The sequence below is a fragment of the Musa acuminata genome, chromosome BXJ1-8, assembly GCF_036884655.1.
Source record: "Musa acuminata AAA Group cultivar baxijiao chromosome BXJ1-8, Cavendish_Baxijiao_AAA, whole genome shotgun sequence".
Classification (NCBI taxonomy): Eukaryota; Viridiplantae; Streptophyta; class Magnoliopsida; order Zingiberales; family Musaceae; genus Musa; species Musa acuminata.
Window position 1 is genome coordinate 11,444,717 of NC_088334.1, and position 19,558 is coordinate 11,464,274.

At 43.1% G+C, this 19,558-nt stretch overlaps 1 protein-coding gene across 5 annotated transcripts in view; it reads left to right on the forward strand.

The window, feature by feature from the left end:
* The window catches only part of LOC135583435 (callose synthase 3-like), a 72,352-nt gene extending 53,646 nt beyond the window's left edge, over window positions 1-18,706 (forward strand). For all 5 annotated transcript variants that reach the window (XM_009414795.3, XM_065079044.1, XM_065079045.1 and 2 more), the window contains 10 exons: window positions 9,879-9,998; window positions 10,069-10,187; window positions 10,289-10,372; window positions 14,257-14,369; window positions 14,461-14,690; window positions 14,774-15,571; window positions 15,689-15,739; window positions 16,261-16,446; window positions 16,540-16,809; window positions 18,240-18,706. In XM_009414795.3, coding sequence (XP_009413070.2) covers window positions 9,879-9,998; window positions 10,069-10,187; window positions 10,289-10,372; window positions 14,257-14,369; window positions 14,461-14,690; window positions 14,774-15,571; window positions 15,689-15,739; window positions 16,261-16,446; window positions 16,540-16,788 — 1,950 coding nt within the window. In that variant the 3' untranslated portion in view covers window positions 16,789-16,809; window positions 18,240-18,706. The remainder of the gene's footprint in view (window positions 1-9,878; window positions 9,999-10,068; window positions 10,188-10,288; window positions 10,373-14,256; window positions 14,370-14,460; window positions 14,691-14,773; window positions 15,572-15,688; window positions 15,740-16,260; window positions 16,447-16,539; window positions 16,810-18,239) is intronic.
* The last annotated feature ends 852 nt before the right edge of the window (window positions 18,707-19,558 follow it).

Sequence of the window (19,558 nt, forward strand, 5' to 3'; positions counted from 1 at the left end):
CACTCTCTTAAGAGTTCACGCCTCAAATTGTCCACTCGAGGAACATAAACCCTATTCCCTTTTGTGTAAACGAGTCCCTCCTAGATCCAAAATCGTCATGTCTTGCCTTCTTTAATGAGCTGCATCAGGGTTACTGCTTGGGGATCACTATACAGTCAATCCCTGATCCTGGAAAGGAAGTTGTAGTGCAACTGACTTGCTTGGCCTCTGCCCTCCAACTGTATGGCATTCACTCGCTCCACCTTCTGGTTCAATGCATCGGCCACGACATTTGCTTTTCTGGGCTTGTACTCCATTGTCATATCAAACTCAGCTAGGAAGTCCTGTTATTATGCTTGCTTTGGGGAGAGTTTCTTCTGAGTTTGGAAATAGCTCAAAATGATGTTGTTTGTCCTCAGCACAAATCGCGATCCAAGAAGGTAGTGCCGCCAAACTCGTAGACAGTGGACCACCGTTGTCATCTCCTTCTTGTGCACCGAATACCGCCGCTCGGTGTCGTTGAGGCTGTAGCTCTCGTATGCCACCGGATGACCCTCCTGCATAAGTACTCCCCCAATAGCGAAGTCTAAAGCATCTGTATGGACTTCGAAGGGCTCCCCATAGTCCGGCAATTTGAGCACCGGTTCTTCCAACACAGCAGCCTTCAGATCTAGGAATGCAGCTTCATATTTGTCAGACCACCTCCAAGGCTGCTCTTTCTTCAGTAACTCCGTCAGTGGAGTTGCTTGCTTCGAATGCCCCGCTACGAGCGTCGATAGTAGTTGACGAAACCAAGAAAGGATCTCAACTCTGGCAGCTTCTTTGGAGTTCGCCATTTCGCAACTGCTTTCACCTTTGATTAGTCCATCCGAATGGAGCCATCACCAATTCGATGCCCCAAAAACAAGATCTTCGTTTGAGCAAAGTAGCACTTCTCCCTATCCACGAACAAAGTGTTCTCCCTAAGAACCTTGAAAATTATCCGAAGGTGCTCGATATGCTCCTCGAGCATTTGGTTGTAGACGACGATATCGTCCAAGTAGACGACCACAAACTTATCCAAATACTCTTTGAATAATTGGTTCATAAGAGTGCAGAACGTGACCGGAATGTTGGTTAAGCCGAAAGGCATCACTAAGAACTCAAAGGCTCCATACTTGGTCACACAGGTAGTTTTCGCTTCGTCGCCTTCAGCAATGCACACCTGCCAATATCCCGACCGAAGGTCAAGTTTTGAGATATACTTGGCCTTGCCCAATTGATAGAACAAGTTTGCGATGAGTGGGATTTGATACTTGTTCTTCATCGTCACTTTGTTGAGGGCTCGATAATCGACGCATAGTCGGAGGCTCCCATCTTGTTTCTTTTGGAAGAGAACTGGAGCTCTGAATGGTGATTTAGAACTGCGGATGAGACCACCGCTTAACAGTTCATTTAACTGCTTTCTGAGTTCTGCCAACTCAGGAGGGGGCATGCGGTATGGTGGTCTCGCTGGAGGCTTCACTCTTGGCTCCAGCTCAATATGATGATCCACGCCTCTGCGTGGCAGTAGAGTCTTTGGCAACTCGAGTGGCATAAGGTCTGTGAACTCCTTCAGCACTTTAGCCACCAACCACAGTAGGTTCCTGAATGGCCTTCTCGTCGAGTGGCTCTAGCTTCATAGCAGCCACGAATGTTAATTCGCCTTTTCGTACCCCTTTCTTTAGTTGTAATGCTGATATCTGTTGGGGTTCCCTGGTTCCCCTCCGAGAGACAAGAACCACACAGGGGTCGTCACCTCCCATCATACATAGGGAGTTTAGGAACGACATTGGTACCGACTTCGCTGCGTGCATGAATTTCATTTCAAGAATCACTTGGAAGTCGTCCAATGGCACTGCCATCATGTTAATACTCCCGCTCCACGTTTCGATCTTGATGGGAACTCCCTTTGCCAACCCGGAGATTCGCTTGGCCTTCGAGTTCACCGCCTTCATTCGACTTGGGTTCTTGTCCAAGAACAGCCCAAGTCGCTTTGCTTCTTGATCGGCAATAAAGTTATGGGTAGCACCCGTATCCACCATTGCACGGGTTGTTCGGCCATTGAGCTTAATGTCCACATACATCAGCTCGCTACTCCCTGCTTTCAATGGCTTTGCCTTTATGTTCTCCCTCACTTGACCCCGCAATGCATTTAACAAACACATTGCTTCCATTCGGGGACCTTGCGACTCCTCATCGTCGCTGCTAGATTCTGAACCGCTTGAACTAAGGGTGACGACTTTACCCTTGTCTGATTTGGGGGGGATGGATGGAAGCTGATTTAGAACTGCGGATGAGACCACCGCTTAACAGTTCATTTAACTGCTTTCTGAGTTCTGCCAACTCAGGAGAGGGCATGCGGTATGGTGGTCTCGCTGGAGGCTTCACTCTTGGCTCCAGCTCGATATGATGATCCACGCCTCTGCGTGGCAGTAGAGTCTTTGGCAACTCGAGTGGCATAACGTCTGTGAACTCCTTCAGCACTTTAGCCACCAACCACAGTAGGTTCCTGAATGACCTTCTCGTCGAGTGGCTCTAGCTTCATAGCAGCCACGAATGTTAATTCGCCTTTTCGTACCCCTTTCTTTAGTTGTAATGCTGATATCTGTTGGGGTTCCCTGGTTCCCCTCCGAGAGACAAGAACCACACAGGGGTCGTCACCTCCCATCATACATAGGGAGTTTAGGAACGACATTGGTACCGACTTCGCTGCGTGCATGAATTTCATTTCAAGAATCACTTGGAAGTCGTCCAATGGCACTGCCATCATGTTAATACTCTCGCTCCACGTTTCGATCTTGATGGGAACTCCCTTTGCCAACCCGGAGATTCGCTTGGCCTTCGAGTTCACCGCCTTCATTCGACTTGGGTTCTTGTCCAAGAACAGCCCAAGTCGCTTTGCTTCTTGATCGGCAATAAAGTTATGGGTAGCACCCGTATCCATCATTGCACGGGTTGTTCGGCCATTGAGCTTAATGTCCACATACATCAGCTCGCTACTCCCTGCTTTCAATGGCTTTGCCTTTATGTTCTCCCCCACTTGACCCCGTAATGCATTTAACAAACGCATTGCTTCCATTCGGGGACCTTGCGACTCCTCATCGTCGCTGCTAGATTCTGAACCGCTTGAACTAAGGGTGACGACTTTACCCTTGTCTGATTTGGGGGGGATGGATGGAAGCTGTTAAAGCATTGAGTGCATGTTTCTATAGGCACTCCCTCACCATGTGCGGCCCTCCGCACAAGAAGCATCCTTCAGGTTTCGGGGCCTTGTCTTTTAAGCTTGGCCCTTTGTGGGAACTCTTCTTCCTCTATTCGCCTCCAGGCTCCTTCCCTTGAGAATATTTTGGAGAGCGGTTTCCTGAAGATTGCTTTCTTTTTTCTAGGTCCTCAGAGGAAACAAAGTCGGCAGCAATTGCCCCGATCACATCAGAGACATTCCTTCGATGTAGTTCTTGTTGAGCCTATGGCTTCAAACCATCGAGGAAGCTGAATAGCTTATCCTTTTCGGACATGTCCTGTATGTCCAGCATTAGCGTAGAAAATTGCTTCACGTAGTCTCCGATGGAAGTACTTTAGTGGAGCTGTCTCAACTTCCTCCTTGCGACGAACTCTGTGTTCTTGGGTAGAAACTGAGTTCTCAACTCTCGCTTTAAGTCCTCCCATCCACCCGACACTGACCTTGTTGGATCTCCTCCTAACGGGTTCGCCACCAAAGTTTTGCATCCCCATTCAAATATATGGTTGCTATCGAAACTTTCTTCAGAATTATACCTCATAGCTCGAAGGTATTGTTCCATGTCGAACAGGAAATTCTCGAGCTCTTTAGCATCTCGAGCACTTCCATAACAATGCAGCTCGGGTGCCCTCAAGTTTTGTGGCGGCGCAACGCGGGTGTTGCTTCCTCCCGCATTCAGTGCCCTTGAGAGCATGGTCACCTTGGAAGTGAGTTCTGCCACGACTTCCTGCAGATATTGCACGGAGTCTTTGGTGTTGTCCGACAGTCGATCGACTAGGGCCTCGACCTTGTCGATTCGGGATTCAGCTTCTTACGAGCTCTTTACCCCAAGAAGCCTTCGCTAGCCTTGGTAAAGTTCCTCCAAGCTCGCTTCAAGAACATCTAAGCGGGGTTTCCGTCGTTGTGAGTCTCTCCTTATTGTCATGGACTTAGCTGGTTTTGCCAAAGTCATGCGACACTCTTGTGTGTCCGTCCGCAAAGGTTAGCCTCCCCGAAACCTCCCATAGTCCCTTAGGACCTACAAAAGAGAAAATGGATTAGAGAAAGCGCCTCACTCGGGATCCACAAGCAAATATTCCAGGAAACACTTTATAGACAATACAAATTATAAACAGACTTTACAAGCCCTGAATGGTTGCACAACAAAGGGTCAAAATTGTCCACTATAGATCGAATATCTCTCACAAGTGTCTACATGACACGACCTTTATTTACAAGCCTAAGAAGGCCACCAAACCCAACTAAAATGGGGCTGTTAAGCCTTCAACCATTCCTCTACATGCTGTGCAAAGCATGAACAAACAGAAAAACACGGACATACATAAGTACTACATCAAACATCCTGTTTAGAACTTTGTCTGTGACATTCTCCCCCACTTATTCCTTCGACATCCTCGTCGAAGCCTTTGCCGACACTGCAGCTCCTCGCCTTTGCTGAGTCTTCAATCTTCTGCTCCAGCTGCAATGCACCTCTTGGCTCCCAACTGCTCTCCACTGCTGTTGTTGAGTAGTCGAACTTTTGATCCGCTATGCTGTTTCAACTCACCAATTACTTTGACTCTAGTGTTGAGAAATGAAGCGGATAATCTACTCTCAATAACGCTGATCACCATTGGTGAGGATTTGATAACTATTGTCTTCCATTATTTTCGAAAGGTCTTTGAACCTGTGCAGTGCTCCTCTACTGGATAGATAAGAGCATTGGGGTACTCGGTTTCGCCCATTCTCTTAAGAGTTGAGAAGGCAATGGTTACTTGACTTCGCCCGTCTCCTCAAGGGTTGTACTCCATGCATCGAGCTGGTTACTGACCTTCGCCTGCTCTTTGCTCACACTTCTGAAGCACTCGAAGTGTTTGTACTCCTTGCATTGAGTTAGTTACTGTGATTCACCTTCTCAATGCCATCGAACTTCTGGAATGCAGGAAGTTTTCACCCCAACTTGGAGTAATTCTCTAATAGATTTGGTCGCCTCTAGGATTGTACCGTCTTCTCCATCAACCCTATCGCCTACTCCACTAAGTAGCAAAGGTACAGCACCGCGTACTGCCTGCTTCGTTCCTTGGTCGTGTACTCTTGCATGACCCGAAGTCCTTCACTTTCGGCTATCTTGATGAGAAGCTCGTTGACACCGGTCTTACGAAGTTCCTTGGCCTCTATCCTTCAGTTTTTCCCGATACTTAGATTTTGCCTCTGCATGCTCTACCTCCTCAGCCCCTTTCACGACCAAGTACTCTCCCTCCATGAGACCAAGGGATCAATGACTTTCACGAAAGTCCCGCCTCTGCGGTACCATAGCGCTGCTATGCCCATGGCCCTACTATCCGTCGCCTCGCATTTGCATCCCTTTTCTTCACGATCAGTAGATATGTCTCTGTAGCACTCCTCCAAGTCCACCTCCATTCTAACTGATGCTTGATTTTGAGTAGCTAAGTCCCTCTGGACTCGTCGTCGCTTCCTCGCTCTTTTCGACCCCCTGCTTCAATACCTCTGTGTTCTCCAAGCAGCTCCTTTTGGTCAATGGAAAGACAGACTATAACTCTCATGCATGGCCTCTGGCATCACGTTGTAGGGTTTGCACCGATTCTGTTCTCCTTAGCTTCCTTGGTAGCAACATTCGCTTACTCGACCTTGTCCTCTGACTTGCCGGGCTCTCTTAAGCGAATATGGGCTCTGGAGTAGTCCAACTCTCCAGCTGCTTCGATCATACCTCTGCATTATCAAGTCCCTCCCATGAGACTCACTGGTATTTGCATTCGAACTTTTCCCTCGGTGGAACATAGCCCCCATATGTTGATAACCAAGGCTTTCATCTGATGCAAGATTCGATGCACGCACGGAAGACCCGCCTCTGCGGTACCATGGCCTTCAATCCTTGAATCCATAGCCATTCTTGTTGTCGTGTTGTTCACCGAAGTGGAACTTCCAGTAGCTCCTGATCATACCTCCGTATGATATAGTCCCTTACGGGACTATGTCGTGTGTATCGCATTGCCACGAACTGTTCCACCACGATCGGCTGTACCATGTCGCCTCCTGGTGACATCTCTATTGCATTCTGATCCTTGTGGGATGAACTCGAATTGTGATCCCTTAATGTGTGGCCTCTGCCAATACATCGCAAGGTCTCTTTCACCTTCGATTTTGTTCGCTCCTTTGGTAATCGACCTTCATCCACCCGCTCTTGGGTCACACCTAGATGAAGCACCGCTCTAGGACAGTCCGTTGCCTAGTAGCTCCCAAAGTCCATCGACTTCGCTGAAAGTGGTGCACCATTGTCTGGATCCTGGGCCTCTGCCCCTACCAGCACATTCTCCGCTGCGCACCGCTTCCTTCATGACAACTTGAATGGCAACACTATGGCATATTCTTCAAGAGTACTTGCCTCCGCGTCCTCTTACCCCGTGCCAAGGCCTTCTGAACCCAATTTCGCCTCCGCAAGTTGAGTCGCCTTAGTTCCTCCATCAAATGCTTCTCCGAGATAAGGTGCATGTGCCCATAAGCTTCCTTTGTCTTTGGCACAATGCAAGATGAGTCCGCTCCATCAGAATGAAGGACCCATGGAACAACATGATCTTGCTCTTGCCTCTGCAAGAGTTTATGTCCTTGACCTCTGTCCAAGGAAAGCATTGTGCCTTCGCTCCATGTTCCATCTTCTATACTGGCTCTCTTCATGCAGCTTGGGTACTTCGCCAAGTTACACCCAAGTTGCTCTGCTCCTCGTTTTTGCATTGAGTTGATGGTGGCACTCGCGCCCACCATTCCACGGGTCAGCCCTCTCTTGAGTCTGCTCTCCATATCGACTTCAAGTGTGCCTTCATTTGTGTTGCTTTGGGTCGCTCCCCCACTTGATCTCGCAATGCATCCACCAATGCATCCTCTCAAGCAAGATTATGCGACAACTCCTCGCCGCTTGCTCGGTCCATTGAGCTTCGTGGAGTTGGTGTTTGTTGAGGTACTCCTCATCAACATGTGCGGTCTGTTGCACATAATTCTCCCTCTGGAGAAACCGAGATTTATCCCTTCTGGATAATTGTCCCGATAGAGCAACATCCCTCTTCGCTTCTTTTTCTCTGAAAATTTCGGACCACCATCCCCTTCGGACTACTCTGATTTGCTGAACAAACTGTACATTGTTCTATCTCTTGCAAACGCACTTGTTAGATTGTGACTCCACGTCAATACAGCCCCCACTGCACCACTCAAGGCCTAGCAACATGCTGAACTCGCTGCACACTTCAACCTCCTACGTACGTATCCTTCACATGCTGAAGAGAAAGTTTCAATGCTCCATGGCGCCGAGTTTCGGTCGCCTTGGGATGGCCGCGAACATTCCATCGTCCGCATACAAGCACCATCAAGTATAGTTGTCAACGTTGAGTTGTAGCTCAAACTCAACCATCTCAACCTTTGTGCGCTCCGCATTCTTCCCAGCTTGCTTGTCCTCGTGGTGTCTCTTGCGCGAAGGGTTGGTCATTCCCCTGAATGCCACTCTCAAATGCCCGCTCCTCTGAGTGACTCCTTTTCCCTACATCTCCATGCCCGTTTTCCCCCAAACGGTCGCGCGTGCTAGCTGCCCTCAACGTAGCCCCGCTAGGTCCCCTACGTTTGCATCCCAAGTGTTTCTATGAATGCTTGTCCCGCTCTGATACCATCTGTCATGGACTTAGTTGGTTTTGCCTAAGTTGTGCGGCACCCTTGCGTGTCCGTCCGCAAAGATCAGCCTCCCCGAAACCTCCCATGGTCCCTTATGACCTACAAAAGAGAAAACGGATTAGAGAAAGCGCCTCACTCGGGATCCACAAGCAAACATTCCGGGAAACACTTCATAGACAATGCAAATTATAAACAGATTTTACAAGCTCTGAACGGTTGTACAACAAAGAGTCAAAATGATCCACTACAGATTTAATATCTCTCGCAAGTGTCTACATGACACGACCTTTATTTACAAGCCTAAGAAGGCCACCAAACCCAACTAAAATGGGGTTAAGCTTTTGACCGTTCCTCTATATGCTATGCAAAGCATGAACAAACAGAAAGATACGGATATACATAAGTACTACATCAAACATCTTGTTTAGAACTTTGGCTGTGACATTATGGCTCTTCTTCCCGGTTGGTGCTCCATATTGCGCCTCCTCCACTTGCGGAGAGTAGCCAATTTCTCACTCATCATGTTCGCTACCACGATCCTCTAAAGTGGCTCCAACGACATGAGAGCGAGTTTGCACTTGCAGCCTACCTGCGGCTGCTTGGGGTAAAGGTCCAACTTGCCCCGCCTTGCTTGATTCGCCATGATGCTTTGCCATGGCGAAATTGCGAAATTCCTTCGTTGCTTGCTCGAATTGCTTGCCCGCTCTGATACCACAATGTCACGGACTTAGCTGGAATTGCCTAAGTCGTGATGCACTCTTGTGGCCAAGACGCGAACTTAGCTTGCGTTGCCTAAGTCGCGAAGCACCCTTGCACCAACTTCTCGGACTTAACTGGGATTGCTTAAGTCTTGACGCGCCCTTGCGATATGCGTCCGCAAAAGTCAGCCAATTTGCAACCTCACTCGGGTCCCGAAGGACCTGTAAAAGAGAAAGTTGATTAGTTCGAAGAACGAGTGACGGACAAGTCCCGACGTCTCGCGAAGAGGGAAGCTTTACAAGCAATTCAACGAGCACCTTGCGTGCATAAAAGAAAACAGAGAAAGGAGGAAAACAAGGACTTTAGAAGGTTGAACGAACAGCTGCAAGTCCACAAACAGCTGCTCACTGGGTGTCAGGCGCGAAGGCAAGTTCCTGTCCGAAGCCCCATCCAGCCCTGTGCCACCCGGGGGGTTCCAGGGTGCTGAGATGGCTGACATTTCACGGGCTGCAGAAAACAGCCTGCGACACGCGAAAACGCAGTCATTTTGGCCTGGCACGGTGAGCGGTCGCACTGTGCACTGCAACCTGTTTAAACATGTATTTTTACAAGCAAAAACATACAAAACCAAGGCAAAACAGACTGCCACGTCTCTATTCAAGCATGCAAAACCGACGAACGATTCGTTGAACGAAGTTGTTGCGAGTGCGCGACGACCGTTCATGACAGATAGGCGGACCACCCTCGTTTCGGGCAGTCCAGTTAAAATTAAAAAAAAATGGTGGGCCGCTGTCCAACTCAGTGTTAAAAAAATGGTGAACACTATGACAGAACTGACCAAATTTGGTGAGTCAGTTTGACTCTGGGTGCTTGTCTATTCGTCTGTGAATTACAAAACTTCAGTTGCAAACCATCTAAACATCAGTTTGGGGCCAGATAGATGAGATCAGTTGCACAACATGGCTGATCTTTTAAGGATTTGGAAGCTAGATTTAGTTTTTTCGCAATGGATGAGAATGTCTGAACATTGATAGTGATTCATTCTGATTCTCATAAGTCATAATTATAAAATTTTCTTGTTTTGTTTGAGCAAAATGGTTCTGGTTATATACTTGAGAAAAAAAGCAAAAAAAGAACTGGTTTCAAAGCTCTGATTGTTGGGCTGGTTTTCTGGCTTCCTTTATTCAAATGTTTAGTGTGGTATGGTGCATATTTCTAAGTTATAAAAAACCATATGCCTCATAGTACACATCAAAGGGTTTCCCACTCATATGCTTTCTATTCACAGGAGATCTATCGAATAAAACTTCCAGGCCCTGCAATTCTGGGTGAAGGGAAGCCAGAAAACCAAAACCATGCTATTATCTTCACACGTGGTGAAGGTCTACAAACTATAGATATGAACCAGGTATATTGCAATTTGCTAATCTTGGATAAGGGGAATTTATATCCGCTGGCTAATATCATCCATCTACTAGGATAACTACATGGAAGAGGCCTTTAAAATGAGAAACTTGCTGCAAGAATTTTTGAAAAAGCATGATGGTGGCAGATATCCTTCTATCCTAGGAGTTAGAGAGCATATATTTACAGGAAGGTTTGTACTTTATCTGAGTCAGATTGACAAAGTAATATCTCGTTTAATTATTTTTCCTTCTGGAGATGGCTTACATATTTTCTTTGTTGTAATTTTGGCAGTGTTTCATCTCTTGCATGGTTCATGTCAAATCAGGAGCATAGTTTTGTAACTATTGGACAACGGTTGCTTGCAAACCCCTTAAAGTGAGCTTCCTAATCTTGGAATTTCCATTTTCAACAACAGCTATTCCTGATAGAATGCTGTGAAATATGATTGTCACAGTATTAGTTGTTTGGATAGATTGTATTTTTATTTGGTTTATATATGTATCTCCTCTACTTTGCTGGCCTTGCTGTTCAGTCAAGATGTAATGTATGTGAGATCAAGGAATAATCAAGAAATAGTCCTTTTGGCAGAGAGAAACCCATTTATGTCTGCTTATTCATCTAAAATTAGACCAGAAAATTGGAATCTTAATTTGACACTATAATTTAAAGTGCACAGAGTGCACAGTTCAAGAATTGAATATGCCTGCATGGGCACTGTTATTACTCTAATGTGCCAATGGCTCAAAGCTCATGTGGCTAGATTCACATGGATCCGACTTAGATCCATGCATATCCAGCTTAGATCCATGTGTATCCACCCTATATTTGTGTAGATTTAAGTGTAGGTCTTATTTTCATTAATTTGTTTGTAATTTGTAGTAAAATGATATCAAAGAAATTATTTATATCAAGTTAACATGGTGGTGAGCTCATCGCTTGGATAACCACCATCCATTGTGATTATATGAGTAGGGGTGAAAGAGTAATCCATCTGAAGTAGCATTAGAATGGTGGATTCCACAATGTGACCAAATGGTCCAAATGTATAAAGGTTCACGGGAGATCAACAAGACTTTCAGGGCAGAGCTGGATGCATGAAAAACTGTAATGTTGCAGCAAAAAATATAGAGTAAGGAGTAAGGACATGGATAAGAATAACTACGTCAAACATCTATAATGAGGGTCAAGACAATGTTGATGATGATCTTGAGCTTACAATGGGGATCTCTACATCCTTGGGCCATCGGTACATACACAAGGAGGCCATGAGATATTGGCATGGATTTGGAGAAGACTATTAGTGTGAAGTGTGAACATCACAATGGCAGTTATCATAGCAATGGTGTTGGATCTCAGTCAGTTGGTCTTCTGCCATAGAGGCCCAGTGGTGGCAATGCATACGGTTTAGCCATGTGCACTAGGATGAGGAAGTCAAATTGTGCACGAGTTAGATGATGCTTCTAGTTTGAGGTAGCCTTACAAAGTTCATTCACAGGAGGCCAGTTCTTGATACTATTAATCTGGATTCTGTGGCTTTATTATGTCAGAGTGCAAAACTAACCAAGATTAATGATTCTTACACTAAAGAGATGATATAGGAAAGGTAATTTAACTTCAGCTACATCAACATAACTACAATCACTTATAGGAAAGGTAATTTATTACCGGTCATGGTGTCAATCATGTAGTGGCATAGTCCTTGTTTGCAATCTTAAATCAATATGAGATTATTTTAGTTATCTTGATGAAAAGGTTGATAAGATCAGAGATTGGATCATCTTTGACCTATACAATGTGATCCTTGTGTGCATCAGGGTTCGATGAAGACTGTGGTAGATGTGACTATACCTCAATTCATACCGTTACTTGTCGATAATGGGTTTAATTTTAAGGTTGTTGATCAATAATTGATAGATAGTAGAGCACATGTTTTCTGGACACCATGTGTAGCCAACTGTGATGTAGATGACAATTGCAAAGGTGCGAAGCATCACCCGTTTCATTTATAATCATAATTTGGGATATATATTGATGTATAAATTCACATAGGGAGACCACCTATAGCCTGGTGTCACTCATTGTGGCACCCACTTCGTCACTTTAAAGTCCATCCAATACTTAAAGACCAAACACAATATGATTCTCACTTTGAGTGATCAGCCTAGCTCCCATTATGGTAGCTCATCAGAAGAAAGACCATGGAGAAGCATATTGTATCCTCCGTATTTTGGGATGCAATGGTTAATGTCATTTTAGTATGTAGGAAGGCTTGCAGTTTTGATTACCAAACCTATGCCGGTCCATGGTCGGACTGGTATGGGCCCGTCTGTTCTGGTGTACCCTTATCAACATATCAGAATGTACCACGAACCATTAGGGGAGAGAGAGGAGGGGAGGAAGAAGAGGAGACGTATGAGCTTTTGACGGGTGGCAGCCATGTGAGCAATGAGTGACAACGTGTGGGGCCTTCTCGTGAGTGCAAGGAGTTAAGCTGCTGGAACCTTAACTAAAAGGGTAAAAGAAATATGTTGCATATAATATTTTGAACTGGACCACCCAGTTTGGGTTGGTATATGTACTGATCGATGGTTGAACCAGTAAGTACCGGTCAAATCATACTAAACTGGCCCATGTTAAGTTAGAATGAAAACTAGATCATAGATAAACTACGTATATCATTATATATGCACTTTAACAAACGAGATTAGGAAGGCACTTTGTAGCATGGAGAGAATTGAGTGATTGATTGATACCACCACTGCTCAAAGATGAACATGGGACACTCAGATGTCTAGAGATTTTCACATGATGGACAAAAAATTTTGGTTGCATCATGTAAGGTTGTCATGATGGATCATAGAATGAGGCTACTCAATTATCTACGTATATCATAGAATGAGGCTACTCCAGGGTTGCATCATTATCGATGGTTGAACCAGTAAGTACCGGTCAAATCATACTAAACTGGCCCATGTTAAGTTAGAATGAAAACTAGATCATAGATAAACTACGTATATCATTTTATATGCACTTTAACAAACGAGATTAGGAAGGCACTTTGTAGCATGGAGAGAATTGAGTGATTGATTGATACCACCACTGCTCAAAGATGAACATGGGACACTCAGATGTCTAGAGATTTTCACATGATGGACAAATAATTTTGGTTGCATCATGTAAGGTTGTCATGATGGATCATAGAATGAGGCTAATCAATTATCTACGTATATCATAGAATGAGGCTACTCCAGGGTTGCATCATGATCGATGGTTGAACCAGTAAGTACCGGTCAAATCATACTAAACTGGCCCATGTTAAGTTAGAATGAAAAATAGATCATAGATAAACTACATATATCATTTTATATGCACTTTAACAAATGAGATTAGGAAGGCACTTTGTAGCATGGAGAGAATTGAGTGATTGATTGATACCACCACTGCTCCAAGATGAACATGGGACACTCAGATGTCTAGAGATTTTCACATGATGGACAAAAAATTTTGGTTGCATCATGTAAGGTTGTCATGATGGATCATAGAATGATGCTACTCAATTATCAGGAGCAAAGCTTGAATTTAAGATAAGAAAAAGTCATTTTATCCTCCATAAGTCATTGCACAGGACATCAAAGTCAGTCATCTGGCTGTTGCAACAAGGGGAACGTTTAGTCATTGCAATCATAATCAATGTGAAAAAAGATGAGCATGGGACACTCAGATGTCTAGAGATTTTCACATGATGGACAAAAAATTTTGGTTGCATCATGTAAGTTGTCACGATGGATCATAGAATGAGGCTACTCAATTATCAGGAGCAAAGATTGATGTTAAGATAAGCAAAAGTCATTTTATCTTCCATAAGTCATTACACAGGACATCAAAGTCAGTCATCTGGCTGTTGCAACAAGGGGAAAGTTTAGTCATTGCAATCATAATCAATGTGCAACAAGTACAGTTGGATGACAAGATCTTTTTTGCCTCATGAATTCTTGGTACGTAAAGGTAAAAGGTGTTTGTGAACTCGTGAGTGTTTTCCTTGCCAACACCCGGGGAACTCTCAAGGGTTTCTGGTATCTCTCTATATGACAATTCCCTGGTGATAATTGTTGAACATGATCAGTGATTTCCTTGGAACACTTTATTTTCTTTTTAGCCCCTAAAATTATCAGTTTCTAAATGTTTTATATTATATATTTGTCATCCATGTGCTTAGGGTGCTACAACATATCTTAAGTGATTGGTTTTCTTATCTGCAGGGTTCGTTTTCACTATGGTCATCCAGATGTATTTGATAGACTTTTCCACCTCACAAGGGGTGGTGTGAGTAAAGCATCAAAGATCATTAATTTAAGTGAAGACATATTTGCAGGCATGTTTTTTTGTCCATGCAATGTTCTGCTTTTGGTTAATTTTCCATTGTCAGTGCATGCTCATTGTTTCTTGGCTTACTGTAATTGCAGGATTTAATTCCACTCTTCGTGAGGGCATTGTAACTCATCATGAATACATGCAAGTTGGCAAAGGAAGAGATGTCGGTCTTAACCAGATCTCACTTTTTGAGGCAAAGATAGCAAATGGAAATGGGGAGCAGACACTGAGTCGTGATATATATAGGCTTGGGCACCGATTTGACTTCTTTAGGATGCTTTCATGTTATTTCACAACCGTGGGCTTCTATTTTAGTACCTTGGTATGAGTATCATTTAATCTAATGTCTTTAAGAATAAATATTTTCATGTAGTAAATTCAACTGAATTTTATTATGCCTGGTAGGTAACCGTCCTTACAGTTTATGTCTTCCTATATGGTCGTCTTTATCTAGTCCTTAGTGGTCTCGAGGAAGGGCTAGCAACTGGCAGAAGGTTTATCCATAACCAACCACTTCAGGTTGCTCTTGCATCACAATCGCTGGTGCAGCTTGGATTTCTAATGGCTCTACCAATGATGATGGAAATTGGCCTGGAACAGGGATTCCGCACTGCATTAAGTGAATTCATTCTGATGCAGTTGCAACTGGCTTCAGTGTTCTTTACATTTTCTCTTGGAACTAAGACTCACTATTATGGAAGGACATTGCTGCATGGAGGTGCAGAATATAGAGGTACAGGCCGTGGTTTTGTGGTCTTCCATGCAAAGTTTGCAGACAACTATAGGCTATATTCTCGAAGTCATTTTGTGAAGGGGATTGAATTGCTGATTTTGCTTGTTGTTTACCAAATCTTTGGCCAGTCATATAGATCTGTAGTTGCTTATATTTTTATAACAATTTCAATGTGGTTCATGGTGGGTACATGGCTTTTTGCTCCTTTCTTATTCAATCCATCGGGCTTTGAGTGGCAAAAGATTGTTGATGACTGGACTGATTGGAGCAAGTGGATTAGTAATCGCGGAGGCATCGGTGTTTCACCAGTGAAAAGCTGGGAATCATGGTGGGACAAGGAGCAAGAGCATCTTAAATATTCTGGAACACGTGGGATCATCACTGAGATAGTGCTTGCGTTGCGCTTCTTTATCTACCAATATGGGCTTGTCTATCACTTGAATATTACCAAAAAGACTAAAAGTGTTCTGGTATGTTTTCTTCCTTTCTGGTGTTTTGATCAATATTCTAATGTTTCTGTTGTATTATATTAATTGATTGCATTGTCAAGAAAGTTGAAATGGACAGTAATGTCATCTTTTCTGCAGGTATATGGCCTTTCATGGCTAGTTATATTTGTTGTCCTGCTTGTCATGAAGGTCAGTAATGTAATATGATCTTAGTATGACATAAATTATTTCAATGTTTAGTTTGTCATCCTTGTATGAATTATGTTGGTTCATAAGTCGTAATTTAGCACAACTGGACCATGACTGTAAACAAAACGATCACTGTGGTAATATGAAGCGTACTTAAAATAACCTAGCATGAGGTAAACACGCTTTACATGCATCATGACCATTGTGCATGTCAATTTTCATCATTATCTTTGTACGAACCATTTTAAGTCGTAAGGCCTTGTAATTTATAACTTTACCATGACTGCAAAATCAAATTGATCATTTTAGGCAATCTGAAGTGCCCGCCCTGAAATAACCTGACATGCGGAAAACATGTTTTACCTTCATGGTCATTGTGCATCGTAGATATATACATTTCTTATCCGTTTTCTGATTTTCTCTTCAGACTGTATCAGTGGGAAGGTACAGATTCAGCGTAAGCTAGTCATTGTGCATTTGTAGATATACATTTCTTATCTGTTTTCTTATTTTCTTTTCAGACTGTATCAGTGGGAAGGCGCAGATTCAGCGCAAGCTTTCAGCTTGTTTTTCGGTTGATCAAGTTTCTAATTTTTTTAACATTCGTTTCCATTTTGATCACTTTAATTGCCCTGCCTCACATGACAATCCAAGACATCGTGGTGTGCTTCCTAGCTTTCCTGCCGACTGGATGGGGAATGCTTTTGGTTTGTTTAACTGCTTCTCACTAAACATCATTTGTTGTTGCTGCTTTTATCTCGGTCATGTGAATATGATCATTTAACTGTTACTTTTTCCAGATTGCCCAAGCTTGTAAACCTCTTGTCAAATGGATTGGTTTGTGGAGCTCAGTGCGTGCATTAGCTCGAGGCTATGAGATCATGATGGGACTGCTCCTCTTCACCCCAATTGCTTTCTTGGCCTGGTTTCCATTTGTGTCCGAGTTTCAAACACGTATGCTCTTTAATCAGGCCTTCAGTAGGGGTCTGCAGATTTCTCGTATTCTTGGTGGGCACAAGAAGGATCGCTCCTCAAAGAATAAGGAGTAAATCAGCTTCCTCAATTGAATGGTGAGAGTAACTATCTTCTTAATCCTAGTAAATGTTGGAAAGACTACATATCTTTTTTCCTTTTTTTTCTTGCCACTGTATTCATTACCTAATCAAGTACACACTGGTCAGGGGCTGGAGTAGGTGGTACATATGACAACCATCATGTTACATGCTTAATTTGCATCCATCTTCTGTTCTCTGTCGCAGGGAATTTATATCTTTTTACTGAAATTGTTATACAAGATTGGTTAGTGGTTTGCACAACTGGTTTGGCTCTGCATTACCTGATTTTTGGATTCTGCTTCATTGTCTTCTTTTTGTTTTGATACACTAAGCTCCATATTACCCTAAGAAAACTTAACAGGGACAATTTGTCTTAGTGGACTGTTCAGTCTACTGACAATCTTCGTCTGCATATATGTAGCATATGTAGTTTTCTTAGTGAAGTCCTATCATGTACTAGTGTCTCCGTCTCCACTGAATCTGCCACTTGATCAGGTAATCATTCTTGGTTACTACCTAACAGTGTTAATCTTTGTAAATCTTTTCTCCTACTTTTTTCCCTCTCAGTAACAGGAGTTGCAATGTTCTTTGAGGATTCTTTATGTTTATGAAAAAATATATACAAAAAATTTGTGTTGTTGAGATAAAAATATTGAGATGGATATATATAATTACTAGAAAAAAAAAAATTTATCAATGAACAATTAAATATCATTTCAATAAAAGATAAGATGAGAGAAAATCATCTAAGATGGTATGAGCATGTGTTTAGGAGACCTCCGGATATAATAATTAGAAAAGATGAAATGATTAGTGATAAGAGGAAAGGTAAAGAAATATCTAAAAAGATTTTAATAGACTATAAATAAAAATTTTAAGTATTTGAATTTAATTAAATATATTTTTTTATAAATCTTAATGGTGATAAAAGATTCATATGACTGACCTCATTTAAGTTGTGATTAATTTATGGTATGAGCATGTGTTTAGGAGGCCTCCGGATATAATAATTAGAAAAGATGAAATGATTAGTGATAAGAGGAAAGGTAAAGAAATATCTAAAAAGATTTTAATAGACTATAAATAAAAATTTTAAGTATTTGAATTTAATTAAATATAATTTTTTATAAATCTTAATGGTGATAAAAGATTCATATGACTGACCTCATTTAAGTTGTGATTAATTTATGGTTTTATTGTTGTTGTTGTTGTAGTAGTAGTAGTAGTAGTATGTTGATGAAAAAGACTTGGTTAAAGTGTTAGATTTATAAGTGGTTGAACTTTTTACCTGCTTTAGATATGTTTCTTATACTGCTTGCTTTTTGCTCACAAAACTCACTCTTCTCTGCACGTCTTCATCAATCTTTCCATCTGCCAGATTATAGTTTTGCGCATCATTATTACTTGTTGAATGCTAAAGTTCCATGCTCGTTGTTGAATTCCAGATGATCCTATTTGAAGATGATGGACCATAAAGCGAGGGGAAGAAAGAGTCATATGAGCCTTTGGAGATGATGATAGGTTCTTCTAGAGTTGCTGATGGATCATTTATCGGTGCCCAGATGCCATGCGAAAGATGAGATGTGAGAGAGAGAGAGAGAGAAGGGGTTGTAATCCACATTTTCTGGAAGCCTTTGGTGGATAAATGTCTTGTCTCGCATCACGGATTCTTCTATTTTGCTCACCCACCATTCACAGTATGTTGGAGAGAGCAGGGGAAAAGGGAACCCATTGATAGTGACCATCGACCTCCACGATGATGATGGTAATGATGAAGATGACTGTTTTAGGTTGATGAAACAATTTATAAGCTTACACGTTGAGTTCCTTAATGTCTTTTGTTTCCTCGCTTATGTCTCGGCTGCCACCCGACGTTTAGTTTATATTAACAGCCTTTACGCCTGTCATATTTAGTATTGCTTGCTTTATGAATCAATGTGTGCTGTGCTCTCTTTGTTAGTTTAATAAACCTATACATGCAAATCAACGTGTGCTGTGATCTTGTGAATTCTTCTTCCGTGAGGTGATAATTACTTTCTTATTGTTATTTTGGTCCATTTATTAATCTTGTACATGGAACTCTCTACGTTCTCATTGGAACTAATAGTTGAACTGATCACCTTTTTTAAGTCATACGTCCTAATTGCTGTACGTACAGTCATCGCCAAATGATTATTAAATTTTGAAGCAATTAAAAATCAAAATTAAATCAAAAAACATTTTCGTGCATGTGGGCCCCACCATTCTTTTTTTTTTAATGTTATTTTAATTATTAGGTGTTACCAAACCTGTGGGTGCCCAAAAAAAGCAATTGTTTTCACCCCTCCCCCCCTCCCAACGTACCCCCTCCCCCTCCCTCCGACTATGACATCACCTTGTCCGTCTCGTCGTCGCTCTCGGTGCCGGGCACAGCGCATTCAAGGGCCCAAACGCCCGGCATCCTCCGCCCTACGCTCCGATCCCAACCGTTTTCCTTTTGATACCCCGCTCGCGGCTTATCTGCGGACCCCGCGGTTCTTCCGATGGACGTTTAGGTATTCTCGTGGGTACGTGGTGGTGCCCCTTCCTTCGTGATGACGCCCCCCAGCGAGAACTTTACGAGTAAGTCAACCCTCTCCTCTCACGGCTCTGAAGTTGACCCGTTATCAACCCAACCGCCGTTATCCATCGCTTCTCTTTTTCGTAGCATCCTCGTAAATAAATCCCAACTGCAGTGTCGTTTCCCCAAGCCTCCGTCTATAACACTGCCCTAATGCCCTCGCCG